This window comes from Scyliorhinus canicula, chromosome 7 (assembly GCF_902713615.1).
Source record: "Scyliorhinus canicula chromosome 7, sScyCan1.1, whole genome shotgun sequence".
Lineage (NCBI taxonomy): Eukaryota > Metazoa > Chordata > Chondrichthyes > Carcharhiniformes > Scyliorhinidae > Scyliorhinus > Scyliorhinus canicula.
This window is the reverse complement of record NC_052152.1, coordinates 209,493,617-209,512,361: the sequence shown is the minus strand read 5'-3', so window position 1 is coordinate 209,512,361 and position 18,745 is coordinate 209,493,617. Positions and strand designations below refer to the sequence as shown.

The window sequence follows — 18,745 nt, the reverse complement described above, 5'->3', positions numbered from 1 at the left end:
GCTCCTGTGTAAGCACGGTATCTCAAAGGAGACAACTTGCGAGTGGCCTGCATGGTGTCTTCTGGGTTGCTGCAGTGTTATGAGGATTTTTAAACAATAAGATCCCCCCCCACCGCTGAATTTTTAATAAACTGTAATCTTATTGAGACAATGGAAAGATTGTCTGCCCAAATATACAACTCGCATTCCACCCTCAAGTGGGATGAAGGATCAGACTCTCAACTGAACTGCTCCCCCTGCATCAAGAAGTATGATAGTCCCATCTCCTGTTCACTTTTACACTATCACTCTTCAAATGTTTCTGAGATAAGACATCAAAATTGTAATTACCATAACTACGCACACGTCTTAGGGGCAGCAGGGTAGCATGGTGGTTAGCATAAATGCTTCACAGCTCCAGGGTCCCAGGTTCGATTCCCGGCTGGGTCACTGTCTGTGTGGAGTCTGCACGTCCTCCCCCTGTGTGCGTGGGTTTCCTCCGGGTGCTCCGGTTTCCTCCCACAGTCCAAAGATGTGCGGGTTAGGTGGATTGGCCATGCTAAATTGCCCGTAGTGTCCTAATAAAAGTAAGGTTAAGGGGGGGGCTGTTGGGTTACGGGTATAGGGTGGATACGTGGGTTTGAGTAGGGTGATCATGGCTCGGCACAACATTGAGGGCCGAAGGGCCTGTTCTGTGCTGTACTGTTCTATGTTCTATGTCTCGGTGTGTCAGTCCCAGGGAACGTTCAATTTGGGGGTTAGGGTCATTAAATTTATCTCACTCTTCGGTTTAATCCCAGAAAATCTAACTGATTAGTTCTTTATAAATCAGAAAGCGAACACAGTTAGAATCCTGCAGTACTGGCAAAGCATATCCTTGTTAAATTCAGAACAAAACCTGGAGTGGTAAATTAGGGGAGGCGATCTTTACCCCTCTTCGCTTGGTTGTAATAACAACTAGAGGGGCAGGTCGCTTACAGAGAACATTACTCGCAATAAATCAGTGCCATGATGCGGTTAAACTCAAAACGCTTAATAACAATAATCTTTATTGTCACAAGTAGGCTTACCTTAACATTACAATGAAGTTACTGTGAAAGTCCCCTAGTCGCCTCATTCGGTGCCTGTTCGGGTACACAGAGGGAGAATTCAGAATATCCAATTCACCTCACAGCTGGTCTTTTGGAACTTGTGGGAGAAAACCGGAGCACCCGGAGGAAACCCACTCAGACACGGGAAGAATGTGCAGACTCCACACATAGTGACCCAAGCCGGGAATCGAACCTGGGACCTTGGAGCTGTGAAGCAACAGTGCTACCGCTCTGTTTCAATCCCTCGATGGCCGTACCCCAAATACCCCTTCAGATGCTCAGTCCACCTGTTCTGAAATCCTCTCTCTAAATTCTTCTGCCTCTCTACCTTAAAACTCACTTTTCAAGCGAACAGCCGTGCATCTGAATATTTTTTTCTTTGCCTGAGTGTCCGTGTATTTAAATTCTCATGTCCTAGTGAAATGTTTTGGTACATTTTTCATGTTAATTTGAAAGTTGCTAACGTCCTGTTTAATGTGGTTTTTCTTTAACATCATTGAGTTAATGGAACCTGTAATCTCATTGTTTTCTGCAAGTCCCAACTGGCGCCATTTTAGAGTGGACATCTCCGACTTGTGGCCTCTCCCCACCCCCGGGGCCGATGCTGTGGAAGTGAGAGTCCCGATGATGCAAAAGTATCGAGCTGGGACCGCTACAATCCATGCATTTTAAAAGATGCTCCTGCCTCGCTGCTCTTCTTGAGCCCGGGATTTTATTTTATTTACCAATGTATGAATTTAGCAATGTAAAATATTTCAACTTATACAATATAATATTTAAATATTTGTGGAACTGCAAACACAGCTTTAAGCGAGGACTTGGTGTAGCTCAGATTTGGCCCCAATAATAATCCACAAGCAAACAACTATCCTGGAATTTGTCTGCTAAAATATTCATTTAACAACATTGTTAAGATTATCTTATTCTCAACTATCATACTGAAGCTATATAATATCAACAATCTGGGTACACCACAGGGATGTCATATATTTGTAAATCATAAATTTCTATATTTAGAATGCAGACTGAATTCCATCTGAGAGAGCGGGTAAATGGAGTTGAAATCAACCATGATTGAATGGTGGAGTGGACTCGATGGGCCGAATGGCCTTACTTCCACTCCTATGTCTTATGGTCTTATGGTAACCCGAAAACCCAAGACATGGTATTCTTTTTGAACAGTACATCATGCTTATTGCCAGATCCTTCAATTAGGTCTGAGAGTCTTTCCAATGAACATCAGCACTGCTCTGTGTCAGACAACAGGAAGTTCTCTTCTACAGAAGTAGAAATGTGTCTACTGCATCCAACTTTGGAATAAAGAACTGTTACCTTAACTTTGATGAGCGGAGGATTCTTGTCAGTGAAACACCATTTCCTTCCATCATTCCCTTGCCGACTGTTGGTGTGACGCTCTTCCGACAGGCTACATATAAGGCACAAGCAAGCCAGTGCAGAGTTTCTCCCTATAAATGAAAATGATGAGAACTTTTTTTTTTAAATAAATGTTTTTATTCTCCATTTCCACATTTTCCTTCAAAATTTATACCCCACCTAGACAGTAAACGTTAACAAATACAAAATCAATCCCCTTAACAATAACAACGATCCCACCTTCCCACCACCCCAAATAACAGCCCACCTGTCAATATATGCATCCAATAAAACAAACCCTCCCACGGTGGAAACAAAAAACAAAGGAGAAAAAGAAAAAAGGAGTCTGGGACCGCCCATGGTCACCATAGAGTCCACTACCCCACCCCCCACACTCAACGCCATCCAACCTCTGAAAGAGTACCGTACACGATACCCAAGAGTTGTAAACACCCCTCTTCACCCCCCGCCCCTCCCGTTCACTACCTCTTGTAAAACTCCTCCCCCCAACCTCGGTTCCTTCCTCCCAACTTTCCACCCTGGCTAGACCACTCGGACCCTGTTCTGGCAGGCTCCGATGGCCGCAGCCCCTCCCCCCACCCCGCTCCCGTTCACTGGCCGGCGTAAACCGGCCAGCGTGGAGGCCCCTGCCCAGATCCCTTTCCCCCTTGCCCGGCCGTAGGAAAGCCCAGAAATCCCCTTTTAACACACAAACCCCGCATATCCACCTACACCCAAAAGGGCCCTCACTACCCTTGTCCAAATATATACAACATTGGCTCCTTTAGCCCATACACCCACATGCAGTGAAACAAAAGAGAAGAAAATACAGTCATGAGGTTATATCGGCACATGGCCATTTCTCAATTTCCCAGTTCTGCCACAGTCCTTCTGCCTTCGCAAACTCCTCCGCTGCCTCCGCCGTTCCAAAATAAAAGTCACTGAGCTTGTAAGTCACCCTCAGCTTTGCTGGATATACAATGCCGCACTGCACCTTCGTAATGTACAGTGCCCTCTTCACCCGGTTGAAAGCAGCCCGCCTCCTCGCCAGCTTCACCGTAAAGTCCTGGTATACACGTATACCCGCTCCAGCCCACTGCACCACCCACTTCTGCTTGGCCCAGCACAAGACCTTCTCCTTCACACTATACCGACGGAAACACAGTCACTACCTGTGGCGGCTCACTCGCCTTTGGTACAGGCCTCCACAACCGATGAGCCTAATCCAGTTCATACCGGGAGGGATCCTCCCCCTCCCCCAGTAGTTTCGCAGGCATCGCGGCCAAATACTCAGTCGGCCTAGGCCCTTCAACTCCTTCGGCCAGCCCCACAATCCTCAAATTCTGTCGCCTGGATCTGTTTTTCAGGTCTTCCATTTTTCCTCGCAGATCCTTGTTAATCTCCATCACCTTCCACATCTCTTTCCCCATCAAGGTAAGTTGATCACCGTGCTGCAATGTCTCCTCCACTTCCTTCAGTGCCTCCCCTTGCTCCCGCACCTCCGCCACTGCGCTCGCCACCCGCCATCACCGGGGAAATCGCCTCCTCCACCAGCACACTCAAAACCTCCCTCATCTCCTTCCTCAACATCTCCATGTATTTTGTAAACTGCCTTTCGAATTCCGCAGCCATTACCGTAGTTATTTCTTCAGCCGTAAGCAATGCGGCCTCCCCTAGTGCTCCAGCCTCCATTTTCCTTGATGAAAATCGCTTATTGTCACGAGTAGGCTTCAATTAAGTTACTGTGAAAAGCCCCTAGTCGCCATATTCCGGCGCCTGTCCGGGGAATGATGACCCTGCGGTGACGTTTCCACTCCCCGATGGACCTTCAGCTGTTTTTTTACGGCCGTTTTGTTTTGCTCACACTCAACATTTTTCTTTTACTGTGTCTTCACTGTGCCTTCTCCCTGCTTTTGCCGCCTCGGTGGACCCTGGGACCGGCTTACAGCCCCGAAAATGCCGTTCCCGAACGGGAGCCCTCCATTGCGCGGCTGCCTCCCGCCCGCCGTCACCGGAAGTCAAAAGGATGGGAACTTTATAACAAATATTAAGAATCAAGAACATAAGAAATAGGGGTAGAAGCAGACCATACTGCCCATCAAGCTGCTTTGTAAAATATTTGTTTCGAGGATGTGGACATCATTGGTTAGGCCAACAATTACTGCCCGTCTCTAATGGCCCCTTGAGGTACGGTGAGCTGCCTGGGGCTGCTACAATCCATGTATTTTTAAAATGCCCCTGCCTCGCTGCTCTTCTCGAGCCTGGAATTTTATTTTACTTAACAATGTAAAATATTTCAACTTACATGATATAATGTTTTAATATTTGTTTTTTATTCTGATAAGGAAGATCCTGCAGAACCTAATAAAGTTTGAACATTGATTCCTCTGGGAAGCAATGTTGGTTTTTTCAGTGGTTAGCACTGTTGCTTCACAGCGCCAGGGTCCCAGGTTCGATTCCAGATTTGGGTCACTGTCTGTGCACAATCTGCACATTCTCCCTGTGTCTGCGTGCGTTTCCTCCCACAAGTCCGGAAAGATGTGCTTGTTAGGTGAATTGGACATTCTGAATTCTCCCTCAGTGTACCCGAACAGGTGCCGGAGTGTGGTGACTAGGGCATTTTCATAGTAATTTAATTGCAGTGTTAATGTAAGCCTACTTGTGACAATAAAGATTATTAAAGTCAGAATTGGGTATGTTTGCGGATGATTGTACAATGCTCAGCACCATTTGCGAGTCCTCAGATATGGAAGCAGTCCATGCCCATGTGCTGCAAGGCCTGGACAATATCCAGGCTTGGGCTGCGAAGCGGCAAGAGAGACTCTAACCATCTTCATTTGACAATTAATGGCACTACCATCGTTGAATCCCCCATTATCAACACCCTGGGGGGTTACCATTGACCACTGAATACTGTGGCTACAAGAGGTCAGAGGCTGCAAATTCTTATTTTTTGTTTTATACATTCAGATTACCCAATTCATTTTTTTTCCAATTAAGGGGCAATTCAGCATGGCCAATCCACTTAGCCTGCACATCTTTGTGTTGTGGGGGCAAAACCAACACAAACACGGGGAGAACGTGCAAATTCCACACGGGCAGTGACCCAGGGCCGGGTTTGAATCTGGGACCTCGGTGCCGTGCTAACCCATTGCGCCACCGTGCTGAGAATTCTGCAGCTATTGATTCGCCTCCTGACTCCCCAATGCGCAAGTCAGGAGTGTAATGCAATACAAGCCGGGACTCGAGCCTAATTCTCCTCCTCTGCCTTATGGTCAGTTAAGTTGTTTAATTGCCTGCCACCATTCATGACTGGATGTGGCAGAACTGCAGAGCTTAAATCTAATGTGTGGGGTCAGGTAGTTGTGCATCGCATAGTGCTTCCACTGTTTTAGGTGTCAGTAGTCCGGTGTTGCAGCTTTTTATTTTTGTTGCAGCAGAACTACACTAAATCAACACAAATTCCAGCACTTGGTCCATAGCTAAACAACATAACGGGCTACAAAGCAAAGCTGAGCAATATCTCTGGCAGCAGTGCACCCCTCCCCAATGAACCCAATGCATTCTATGCTCGGTTCGAGAAGGTAACCAACAATCCGCTGCCCCAGCAGCCCATAATTCACCCATACCCACCATCATAGCTTCCAAAGTCAGCATCGGCCTTCCTGAAAGTGAACCCTCGGAAGGTGACGGGCCCGGACGGAGTGGTGTTCGCGGACAACTTTAACCTGTCCCTGCTCCACTCCGAGGTCCCCACCTGCTTCAAGAAGACCACCATCGCCCAAGAAGAACCAGGCAACGTGCCTCAATGACTACCGTCCGGTGGTCCTGACTTCAGTCGCAATGAAGTGCTTCGAGAGGTTGATCATGAAGCGCATCAACTCCATACTTCCGGAACGACCTGATCCACTGCAATTCGCATACCGTTGCAACCGGTCCACACCAGACGCCATTTCCGTGGCCCTACACTCATCCCCAGAGCATCTCGAAACCAAGGACTCTTACATAAGACTCCTATTTATTGACTACAGCTCCGCCTTCAACACCATAATCCCAGCCAAGCTCCAAAACCTAGGACTTGGCTCCCCACTCTGCAACTAGATCCTCGATTTTCTGACCAACAGACCACAGTCAGTAAGAATGAACAACACCTCCTCCACAATAGTCCTCAATACTGGGGCCCCGCAAGGCTGCGTACTTAGCCCCCTACTCTACTCCCTGTGCACACATGACTGCGTGGCAAAACTTGGCTCCAACTCCATCCACAAGTTTGCTGACGATACGACCATAGTGGGCCGGGTCTCGAATAACGACGAGTCAGAATACAGGAGGGAGATAGAGAACCTAGTGGAGTGGTGTAGCGACAACAATCTCTCCCTCAATGCCAGCAAAACTAAAGAGCTGGTCATTGACTTCAGGAAGCAAAGTACTGTCCACATCCCTGTCAGCATCAACGGGGCCGAGGTGGAGATGGTTAGCAGTTTCAAATTCCATGGGGTGCACCTCCATGGTCCTGTCCTGGTTCACCCACGTCGACGCTACCACCAAGAAAGCACAACAGCGCCTAAACTTCCTCAGGAAGCTAAGGATATTCAGCATGTCCACATTAACCCTGACCAACTTTTACAGATGCACCATAGAAAGCATCCTTTCGGGCTGCATCACAGCCTGGTATGGCAACTGCTCGGCCCAGGACTGCAAGAAACTTCAGAGTCGTGAACACTGCCCAGTCCATCACACGAACCTGCCTTCCATCCATTGACTCCATCTATCCCTCCCGCTGACTGGGGAAGGTGCTGTCTAAGGAACTTTGGTGAGTCCTGCAGTGCATCTTATAGATGGTACAAGCAGGCTATTTTGTCCTGGATGATGTCGAGCTTCTGGAGTTTTGTTGGAGCCTCACTCATCCAGGCAAGTGGAGAGTATTCCGTTACACTTCTGACTTGTGCCTTGTAGATGGTGGACAGGTTATGGGGGCATAAGGAGATGGACTGCTTCATTATCTGAGGAGTCGCGAATGGTGCTGAACATTGTGCAGTCATCTGCAAACATCCCACTTCTGACCTCATGATGGAAGGGTGGTCATTGATGTGCAGGTCTTTCTCGCTCTGTCTGTGTCCAGGTCTTTCTCGCTCTGTCTCTGAGTCCGCGTCTTTTTCGCTCTGTCTCTGTGTCCTGGTCTTTCTCGCTCCGTCTCTGTGTCCAGGTCTTTCTCGCTCCGTCTCTGTGTCCAGGTCTTTCTCGCTCCGTCTCTGTGTCCAGGTCTTTCTCGCTCTGTCTCTGTGTTCAGGTCTTTCTCGCTGTGTCTGTGTCCAGGTCTTTCTCGCTCCGTCTCTGTGTCCAGGTCTTTCTCGCTCTGTCTCTGTGTTCAGGTCTTTCTCGCTGAGTCTGTGTCCAGGTCTTTCTCGCTCTGTCTCTGTGTTCAGGTCTTTCTCGCTGAGTCTGTGTCCAGGTCTTTCTCGCTCCGTCTCTGTGTCCAGGTCTTTCTCGCTCTGTCTCTGTGTTCAGGTCTTTCTCGCTGAGTCTGTGTCCAGGCCTTTCTCGCTCTGTCTCTGTGTTCAGGTCTTTCTCGCTCTGTCTCTGTGTTCAGGTCTTTCTCGCTGAGTCTGTGTCCAGGCCTTTCTCGCTCTGTCTCTGTGTTCAGGTCTTTCTCGCTCCGTCTCTGTGTCCAGGTCTTTTTCGCTCTGTCTCTGTGTCCAGATCTTTCTCGCTCTGTCTCTGTGTCCGCGTCTTTCTTGCTCTGTCTCTGTGTCCAGGTCTTTCTCGCTCCGTCTGTGTCCAGGTCTTTCTCGCTCAGTCTGTGTCCGCGTCTTTCTCGCTCTGTCTGTGTCCAGGCCTTTCTCTCTCCATCTGAGTGTCCAGGTCTTTCTCGCTCTGACTGTGTGTCCAGGCCTTTCTCGCTCTGTCTCTGTGTCCGCGTCTTTCTCGCTCTGTCTCTGTGTCCAGGTCTTTCTCGCTCCGTCTCTGTGTCCAGGTCTTTCTCGCTCCGTCTCTGTGTCCGCGTCTTTCTCGCTCTGTCTCTGTGTCCAGGTCTTTCTCGCTCCGTCTCTGTGTCCAGGTCTTTCTCGCGGAGTCTGTGTCCGCGTCTTTCTCGCTCTGTCTGTGTCCAGGCCTTTCTCTCTCCATCTGAGTGTCCAGGTCTTTCTCGCTCTGTCTCTGCGCCCCGGTCTCTCGCTCTGTCTCTGCGTCCAGGCCTTTCTCGCTCTGTCTCTGCGCCCCGGTCTCTCGCTCTGTCTCTGCGCCCCGGTCTCTCGCTCCGTCTCTGCGCCCCGGTCTCTCGCTCCGTCTCTGCGCCCCGGTCTCTCGCTCCGTCTCTGCGCCCCGGTCTCTCGCTCCGTCTCTGCGCCCCGGTCTCTCCGCTCCGTCTCTGCGCCCCGTCTCTCGCTCCGTCTCTGCGCCCCGGTCTCTCGCTCCGTCTCTGCGCCCCGGTCCTCTCGCTCCGTCTCTGCGCCCCGGTCTCTCGCTCCGTCTCTGCGCCCCGGTCTCTCGCTCCGTCTCTGCGCCCCGGTCTCTCTCGCTCCGTCTCTGCGCCCCGGTCTCTCGCTCCGTCTCTGCGCCCCGGTCTCTCGCTCCGTCTCTGCGCCCCGGTCTCTCGCTCCGTCTCTGCGCCCCGGTCTCTCGCTCCGTCTCTGCGCCCCGGTCTCTCGCTCCGTCTCTGCGCCCCGGTCTCCTCGCTCCGTCTCTGCGCCCCGGTCTCTCGCTCCGTCTCTGCGCCCCGGTCTCTCGCTCCGTCTCTGCGCCCCGGTCTCTCGCTCCGTCTCTGCGCCCCGGTCTCTCGCTCCGTCTCTGCGCCCCGGTCTCTCGCTCCGTCTCTGCGCCCCGGTCTCTCGCTCCGTCTCTGCGCCCCGGTCTCTGCGCCCCGGTCTCTCACTCCGTCTCTGCGCCCCGGTCTCTCGCTCCGTCTCTGCGCCCCGGTCCTCTCGCTCCGTCTCTGCGCCCCGGTCTCTCGCTCCGTCTCTGCGGCCCGGTCTCTCGCTCCGTCTCTGCACCCCGGTCTCTCGCTCCGTCTCTGCGCCCCGGTCTCTCGCTCCGTCTCTGCGCCCCGGTCTCTCGCTCCGTCTCTGCGCCCCGGTCTCTCGCTCCGTCTCTGCGCCCCGGTCTCTCGCTCTGTCTCACTCTGAGTCAGTGTCCCGATCTCTCTCGCTCACTGTAGAACATACAGTGCAGACCAACTGAAACCCTCACCCACCCTATCCCTGATGTGGAGATGCCGACGTTGGACTGGGTTGAGCACAGCAAGAAGTCTTACAACACCAGGTTAAAGTCCAACACGTTTGTTTCAAACACTAGTTTTCGGAGCACTGCTCCTTGGTCAGGTGAATGAAAAGGTTCCTCTTCATTCACCGGAGGAAGGAGCAGTAACAGTGCTTCCAAACACGTTGGGCTGTCTCTCTCTCTCCCCCTCCCCCCACCCCCGATCTGTCTGTGTCTCTCCTCCCCCCCCCCCCGGCGGACCTCTCTCTCTCCTCTCCCCCCCCCCCCGGGATCTGTCTGTCTCGCACCCCCCCCCCCCCCCCCCCGGATCTGTCTCTGTCCCGTCCCCCCCGACCTGTCTCTCTCTCTCTCTCCCCCACCCCCCACCAATCCCTCTACGCGGGATATGTCCCCCCACCAATCCCTCTACGCGGGATATGTCCCCCCCCCATCCCTCTACCCGGGATCTGTCCCCCCCCTCCTCTACCCGGGATCTGCCCCCCCCCCCCCCATCCCTCTACCCGGTATCTGTCCCCCCCCCCCCCATCCCTCTACCCGGGATCTGTCCCCCCCCCCCCCCCCATCCCTCTACCCGGGATCTGTCCCTGTCCCCCCCATCCCTCTACCCGGATCTGTCCCCCCCCCCCCCCCTCTACCCGGATATTTCCCCCCCCCCCCTCCCTCTAACCTAACCCTGGAATATGTCCCCCCCCCCCCCCCTTCCCTCTACAATACCCGGATCTTCCCCCCCCCCCCCCATCCCTCTACCCCGGGATCTGTCCCCCCCCCCCCCCCTCCCTCTACCCGTGATCTGTCCCCCCCCCCTCCCTCTCTCTAACCCCGGGATCTGTCCGTCCCCCCCCCACCCCTCTACCCGGGATATGGCCCCCCCCCCCCTCCCTCTTACCCGGGATCTGTCCCCCCCCACGCCCCCCCCCTCCCTCTACCCGGATATGTCCCCCCCCCCGTCCCCTCTACCCGGGATCTGTCCCCCCCGCCCCCCCCTCTCCCTCTAGCCCCGGGCTCTGTCCCCCCCCCAGGTCCCCCCCCACCCCCTCTACCGGGATATGTCCTCCCCACCCCCCGCCCCTCTACCCGGGATCTGTCCCCCCCCGGCCCCCACCTCCCTCTACCCGGGATCTGTCCCCCCCCCCCCCCCTCCCTCTACCCGGGATCTGTCCCCCCCCCTCCTTCTACCCGGGATCTGTCACCCCCCCCCCCCCCCCCCCCAAACGGGATCTGTCCCCCCCCCCCCCCCCTACCCGGGATCTGTCCCCCCCCCCTCCCCGGGATCTGTCCCCCCCCTACCCGGGATCTGTCCCCCCTCTACCCGGGATCTGTCCCCCCCCCCCCCTACCCGGGATCTGTCCCCCCCCCCATCCCTCTACCCGGGATCTGTCCCCTCCCCCCCCCCCCCCCTACCCGGGATCTGTCCCCCCCCCCCTACCCGGGATCTGTCCCCCCCCCCCCCAACCCGGGATCTGTCCCCCCCCCCCCCCCTACCCGGGATCTGTCCCCCCCCCCCCATCCCCCTACCCGGGATCTCTCCACCCCCCCAAACCTGGGATATCCCCCCCCCCCATATCCCCTTACCCGGGATCCCCCCCATATCCCCTTACCCGGGATCTCCCCCCATATCCCCCTACCCGGGATCTCCCCCCCCCCATCCCCCTACCCGGGATCTCCGTCCCCCCCCCCCCATCCCCCTACCCGGGATCTCCCCCCCCCCCTACCCGGGATCTGTCTCCCCCCCCACCCGGGATCTGTCTCCCCCCACCCCCCCTACCCGGGATCTGTCTCCCCCCCCCCCCCCCCCCGGGCCCCTCCCTCACCTCCAGGGTGTAGTTGAGGCGGATTCTCTGCAGGCTGCTCCAAGCCTCGGCGCCGCTCTCCAGGTCCATGTTCAGGTCCTGACACAGTTTGTCGAAGTTCTCCCGGAGCCGCTGCCTGTGGCCGGCCTCGCCGTCCCCGCTGGGCATGGCGGCCCGCTGCCTCCCCCGGGCCCGCTGTCTCTCCCGGGCTCGCTGTCTCCCCCAGGCCGCTCCAGGCGCCGCTCCGGCCCCGGTTTAAATCCCCTCAGCTCCCGGCTCGGACACCTCCCCCACACTGCACCGCGCCACTGGCGCCAAAACCCGCCGCCCGCAGCGCGCCTGCGCAGCCGCACCACCGCCAAACAAATAGTGCCGCGGAAAAGCCCACTGCGGAGAGCCCTCCGCGGGAGGGACATCTGCAAACAGCAACCCCAGCAGCAATGGCTATTCAGAAACCCCCAGCAGCAATGGCCCATCAGAAACCCCCAGCAGCAATGGCCCATCAGAAACCCCCAGCAGCAATGGCCCATCAGAAACCCCCAGCAGCAATGGCCCATCAGAAACCCCCAGCAGCAATGGCTATTCAGAAACCCCCAGCAGCAATGGCTATTCAGAAACCCCCAGCAGCAATGGCCCATCAGAAACCCCCAGCAGCAATGGCCCATCAGAAACCCCCAGCAGCAATGGCCCATCAGAAACCCCCATCAGCAATGGCCCATCAACAATCTCCCATCAGAAACCCCCAGCAGCAATGGCCCATCAACAATCTCCCATCAGAAACCCCCAGCAGCAATGGCCCATCAGAAACCCCCAGCAGCAATGGCCCATCAACAATCTCCCATCAGAAACCCCCAGCAGCAATGGCCCATCAGAAACCCCCAGCAGCAATGGCCCATCAGAAACCCCCAGCAGCAATGGCCCATCAGAAACCACCAGCAGCAATGGCCCATCAGAAACCCCCAGCAGCAATGGCCCATCAGAAACCCCCAGCAGCAATGGCCCATCAGAAACCCCCAGCAGCAATGGCCCATCAGAAACCCCCAGCAGCAATGGCCCATCAGAAACCCCCAGCAGCAATGGCCCATCAGAAACCCCCAGCAGCAATAGCCCATCAGAGACCCCAGCAGCAATGTCCTATCAGCAACCCCAGCAGCAATGCCCCATCAGAGACCCCAGCAGCAATGTCCCATCAAAGACCCCGGCAATGTCCCATCAGCAACTCCAGCAGCAATGTCCCATCAGCAACCCCAGCTGCAATGTCCCATCAGTAATGTCCCATCAGAAACCCCCAGCAGCAATGTCCCATCAGAAACCCCAGCAGCAATGTCCCATCAGAAACCCCAGCAGCAATGTCCCATCAGAAATCCCCAGCAGCAATGTCCCATCAGAGACCCCAGCAGCAATGTCCCATCAGAAACCCCATCAGCAATGTCCCATCAGAGACCCCAGCAGCAATGTCCCATCAGAAACCCCAGCAGCAATGTCCCATCAGAAACCCCAGCAGCAATGTCCCATCAGAAACCCCAGCAGCAATGTCCCATCAGAAACCCCAGCAGCAATGTCCCATCAGAGACCCCAGCAGCAATATCCCATCAGAGACCCCAGCAGCAATGTCCCATCAGAGACCCCAGCTGCAATGTCCCATCAGCAATGTCCCTTCAGAAACCCCCAGCAGCAATGTCCCATCAGAGACCCCAGCAGCAATGTCCCATCAGAGACCCCAGCAGCAATGTCCCATCAAAGACCCCGGCAATGTCCCATCAGCAACTCCAGCAGCAATGTCCCATCAGCAACCCCAGCTGCAATGTCCCATCAGTAATGTCCCATCAGAAACCCCCAGCAGCAATGTCCTATCAGAGACCCCAGCAGCAATGTCCCATCAGAAACCCCAGCAGCAATGTCCCATCAGAAACCCCAGCAGCAATGTCCCATCAGAAATCCCCAGCAGCAATGTCCCATCAGAGACCCCAGCAGCAATGTCCCATCAGAAACCCCATCAGCAATGTCCCATCAGAGACCCCAGCAGCAATGTCCCATCAGAAACCCCAGCAGCAATGTCCCATCAGAAACCCCAGCAGCAATGTCCCATCAGAAACCCCAGCAGCAATGTCCCATCAGAGACCCCAGCAGCGCTGGCCCATCAGAGACCCCAGCAGCAATGGCACATCAGCAACTCCAGCAGCAATGTCCCATCAGAAACCCCAGCAGCAATGTCCCATCAGAGACCCCAGCAGCAATGTCCCATCAGCAATGTCCCTTCAGAAACCCCCAGCAGCAATGTCCCATCAGAGACCCCAGCAGCAATGTCCCATCAGAGACCCCAGCAGCAATGTCCCATCAGAAACCCCCAGCAGCAATGGCCCATCAGAGACCCCAGCAGCAATGGCCCATCAGAGACCCCAGCAGCAATGGCCCATCGCAATGTCCCATCAGAGACCCCAGCAGCAATGTCCCTTGAGAAACCCCCAGCTGCAATGGCCCATCAGAAACCCCCAGCAGCAATGGCCCATCAGAAACCCCAGCAGCAATGTCCCATCAGAGACCCCAGCAGCGCTGGCCCATCAGAGACCCCAGCAGCAATGGCCCATCAGCAACTCCAGCAGCAATGGCCCATCAGCAACTCCAGCAGCAATGTCCCATCAGAAACCCCAGCAGCAATGTCCCATCAGAAACCCCAGCAGCAATGCCCCATCAGAGACCCCAGCAGCAATTCCCCATCAGAGACCCCAGCAGCAATGCCCCATCAGCAATGTCTCATCAGAAACCCCAGCAGCAATGTCCCATCAGAGACCCCAGCAGCGATGGCCCATCAGAGACCCCAGCAGCGATGGCCCATCAGAGACCCCAGCAGCAATATCCCATCAGCAACATCCCATCAGCAACTCCAGCAGCAATGTCTCATCAGAAACCCCAGCAGCAATGTCCCATCAGAGACCCCAGCAGCGATGGCCCATCAGAGACCCCAGCAGCAATGGCCCATCAGAGACCCCAGCAGCAATGGCCCATCAGAGACCCCAGCAGCAATGTCCCATCAGCAACTCCAGCAGCAATGTCCCATCAGAAACCCCAGCAGCAATGCCCCATCAGAGACCCCAGTAGCAATGTCCCATCAGAAACCCCAGCAGCAATGCCCCATCTGAACCCCCCAGCAGCAATGCCCCATCAGCAACTCCAGCAGCAATGTCCCATCAGCAATTCCAACAGCAATGTCCCATCAGAAACCCCAGCAACAATGTCCCATCAGAAACCCCAGCAGCAATGCTCCATCAGAGACCCCAGCAGCAATGCCCCATCAGAGACCCCAGCAGCAATGTCCCATCAGCAACGTCCCATCAGAAACCCCCAGCAGCAATGCCCCATCAGCAATGGCCCATCAGAGACCCCAGCAGCAATGTCCCATCAGCAACTCCAGCAGCAATGTCCCATCAGAAACCCCAGCAGCAATGCCCCATCAGAAACCCCAGCAGCAATGCCCCATCAGAGACCCCAGTAGCAATGTCCCATCAGAAACCCCAGCAGCAATGCCCCATCAGAAACCCCCAGCAGCAATGCCCCATCAGCAACTCCAGCAGCAATGTCCCATCAGCAATTCCAACAGCAATGTCCCATCAGAAACCCCAGCAACAATGTCCCATCAGAAACCCCAGCAGCAATGCTCCATCAGAGACCCCAGCAGCAATGCCCCATCAGAGACCCCAGCAGCAATGTCCCATCAGCAACGTCCCATCAGAAACCCCCAGCAGCAATGCCCCATCAGAGACCCCAGCAGCAATGGCCCATCAGATACCCCAGCAGCAATGTCCCATCAGCAACTCCAGCAGCAATGTCCCATCAGAAACCCCAGCAGCAATGCCCCATCAGAAATGCCCCATCAGAGACCCCAGTAGCAATGTCCCATCAGAAACCCCAGCAGCAATGCCCCATCAGAAACCCCCAGCAGCAATGTCCCATCAGAAACCCCAGCAGCAATGTCCCATCAGCAATGTCCCATCAGAAACCCCAGCAACAATGTCCCATCAGAAACCCCAGCAGCAATGCTCCATCAGAAACCCCAGCAGCAATGCTCCATCAGAGACCCCAGCAGCAATGCTCCATCAGAGACCCCAGCAGCAATGCCCCATCAGAGACCCCAGCAGCAATGTCCCATCAGCAACTCCAGCAGCAATGTCCCATCAGAAACCCCCAGCAGCAATGCCCCATCAGAGACCCCAGCAGCAATGTCCCATCAGAAACCCCAGCAGCAATGTCCCATCAGAAACCCCATCAGCAATGTCCCATCAATTAATATCAGCAATCTAATCTCAGCAATATAATATCAATTTAATGTTGGCAATTTATCAGCAGCCCTGTTAGAAAAAAAAAACACCCCACATAGTGGGCAGCACGTTAGCACAGTTGCTTCACAGCTCAAGGGTCCCAGGTTCACTTCCCGGCTTGGATCACTGTGCGGTGGCTGCACAGTCTCCTCGTGTCTGCGTGGGTTTCCTCCGGGTGCTCCGGTTTCCTCCCGCCGTCCAAAGATGTGCAGGTTAGGTGGATTGTCTATGCTAAATTGCCCTTAGTGTCCAAAAAAGGTTGGTGGGGTTACAAGGATAGGGATAGAATGGAGGTATGGGCTTAGTTGGGGTGCTTTTTCCAAGGGCCGGTGCAGACTCGATGGGCTGAATGGCCTTCTGCACTGTAAATTCTATGATTCTACAGCACAGTTATGGACAATCTTCCGCCCAAAGATGTGCAGGTTAGGTGGATTGTCTATGCTAAATTGCCCTTAGTGTCCAAAAAAGGTTGGTGGGGTTACAAGGATAGGGATAGAATGGAGGTATGGGCTTAGTTGGGGTGCTTTTTCCAAGGGCCGGTGCAGACTCGATGGGCTGAATGGCCTTCTGCACTGTAAATTCTATGATTCTACAGCACAGTTATGGACAATCTTCCGCCCAGAATAATTTCCTTATTTTCCATTACTGAAAAGCAAAGAGAGACCAGAATGCTGAATTCCGGCTTTGCCAATATAAAGCAGCGGGGGAGACAGTTATATGGCTTGGCATGGGCAGTTTGGCAATGATAGCCGGCTCCAGTCGGCCAGCAGCCTGTGGATGAAATAAAATATTGATACGGAGGGTGCAGAGACGATCACCAACCTGCTCTTTCACATGCCCCACTGCCTGCATCATCTCACCTCTCCCCAATCCTATCCATCCCAGATATACTGAGAGACCCATTCTCCATGATCATCTCTGCCAGACAGAAACTTGGAATCACAACTGCCAGACAGAAACTTCAATCTGGCCAAGCTCAAGAGCATACTACCAAATTACCAGCAACACGTCACCTGTTCCACCTGAGGCCCAAACATCCTGGGCCACTGCTACACAAATATCAAACATGCGTAGCGCTCTATTGCCCACCCACACTTTGGCAAATCTGACCACAAGACTGTGCTCCTGCTCCCGGTTTATAAGCATAAACTGAAGCGGGAGAATCCGTGAAAGTTGTGCATTGTTGGTCTGAGGAATCGGATGATCTCCTACGGGACTGCTTAGAGTCAGTGGACTGGCCAGTATTTTAAAACTCTGCGACCAGCCTGAACGAGTACGCCACTACAGTAACTGACTACATTAGTAAGTGTGCAGAAGACTGTGTGCCAAAGAAGCAAATCTGCGTGTTTCCCAACCGGAAACCCTGGATGAACAGGGATATCCACTGCTTGCTGAAGTCTAGGTCTGAGGTGTTCAAGTCAGACAACCCTGACTCTACAAGAAAGCCAGATATGATCTAAAGAAATCTATCAAAGATGCCAAAAGACAGTACCGGACCAAGCTCGAGTCCCAGGCTAGCCACACGGATCCCCTATGGCAAGGTCTGCAAGACATAACGGGCTACAAGATGAAGGCATATAAAATCGTCGGCTCCAACGCACCCCTCCCTGATGAGCTCAACGCATTCTATGCCCGCTTTGAGCAAGAGGTCAGCGAGAGCGAGCCCTCCACCCCAGAAGCCGCGGATGAACTTGTATCTGAGATCACCACTGCAGACGTCAGAGCAGCCTTCTCGAAGGTCAACCCACGGAAAGCAACTGGCCCGGATGGGGTACCCGGACGGGCACTCAGGTCTTGCGCAGATCAGCTGGCGGGGGTATTCACTCTCTCTTTACAACAATCTGAGGTCCCTATCTGCTTCAAGACGACGACCATCATCCCTGTACCAAAAAAAAAGTCAAGCAGTGTGCCTTGATGACTATCATCCAGTGGCTCTGACATCCATCATCATGAAGTGCTTCGAAAGGTTAGTCATGGCACGAATCAACTCCAGCCTCGGGGATTGCCTTGATCCACTACAGTTTCCCTACCGCTGCAACAGGTCCACAACAGACGCCATCTGCCTGGCCCTACACTCTACCCTGGAACACCTAGATAACAAAGACACCTATGTCAGACTCCTATTTATCGACTACAGTTCAGCCTTCAACACCGTCATTCCTACGAAACTCATCTCCAAACTCCGTGGCCTTGCCCTCGGCTCCTCCCTCTGTGACTGGATCCTGAACTTTCTAACCCACAGACCAATCAGTAAAGATAGGCAACAACACCACCTCCACGATCATCCTCAACACCGGTGCCCCACAAGGCTGTGTCCTCAGCCCCCTACTATACTCCTTATACACCTATCACTGTGTGGCCAAATTCCCCTCCAACTCGATTTTTAAATTTGCTGATGACACCACCGTAGTGGGTCAGATTTCAAACAATGACATGACAGAGTATAGGAATGAGATAGCGAATCTGGTGAACTGGTGCGACAACAATAATCTCTCCCTCAATGTCAACAAAACAAAGGAGATTATCATCGACTTTAGGAAGTGTAGTGGAGAACATGCCCCTGTCTACATCAATGGGAACGAAGTAGGGTCGAGAGCTTCACGTTTTTAGGTGTACAGATCACCAACAGCCTGTCCTGGTCCCCCCATGCCAACACTATAGTTAAGAAAGCCCACCAACGACTACTTTCTCAGAAGACTGAGGAAATTTGGCATGTCAGCTACGACCCTCACCAACTTCTACAGATGCACCATAGAAAGCATTCTTTCTGGTTGTATCACAGCTTGGTATGGAGCCTGCTCTACCCAAGACTGCAGGAAACTACAAAAGGTCGTGAATGTAGCCCAGTCCAACACGCAAACCAGCCTCCCATCCATTGACTCTATCAATAATTCCCACTGCCTCAGAAAGGCAGCCAGCATAATTAACGACCCCACGCACCCCGGACATACTGGGCGCGATTCTCCGCCCCCCACGCTGG

At 54.1% G+C, this 18,745-nt stretch overlaps 2 protein-coding genes across 4 annotated transcripts in view; one reads left to right on the top strand and one right to left on the bottom strand.

The window, feature by feature from the left end:
* rbl1 (retinoblastoma-like 1 (p107)) overlaps positions 1-11,749 on the bottom strand; it is an 85,436-nt gene extending 73,687 nt beyond the window's left edge. For all 3 annotated transcript variants that reach the window (XM_038803835.1, XM_038803837.1, XM_038803836.1), the window contains exons 1-2: positions 11,471-11,749; positions 2,403-2,536 (exon numbers count right to left, since the gene is read on the bottom strand). In XM_038803835.1, the coding sequence (XP_038659763.1) occupies positions 2,403-2,536; positions 11,471-11,617 (281 nt within the window). In that variant the 5' untranslated portion in view covers positions 11,618-11,749. The remainder of the gene's footprint in view (positions 1-2,402; positions 2,537-11,470) is intronic.
* Positions 11,750-11,889: 140 nt separating this feature from the next.
* On the top strand, positions 11,890-12,720 carry LOC119969172 (extensin-1-like). Its single transcript, XM_038802408.1, has one exon. It carries the CDS (start codon positions 11,890-11,892, stop codon positions 12,718-12,720), a length of 831 nt encoding a protein of 276 aa, XP_038658336.1.
* The last annotated feature ends 6,025 nt before the right edge of the window (positions 12,721-18,745 follow it).

Excerpts from the sequence above, each read along its gene's own strand:
- LOC119969172 (XM_038802408.1), top strand. The coding sequence starts at position 11,890 with ATGGCTATTCAGAAACCCCCAGCAGCAATGGCCCATCAGAAACCCCCA.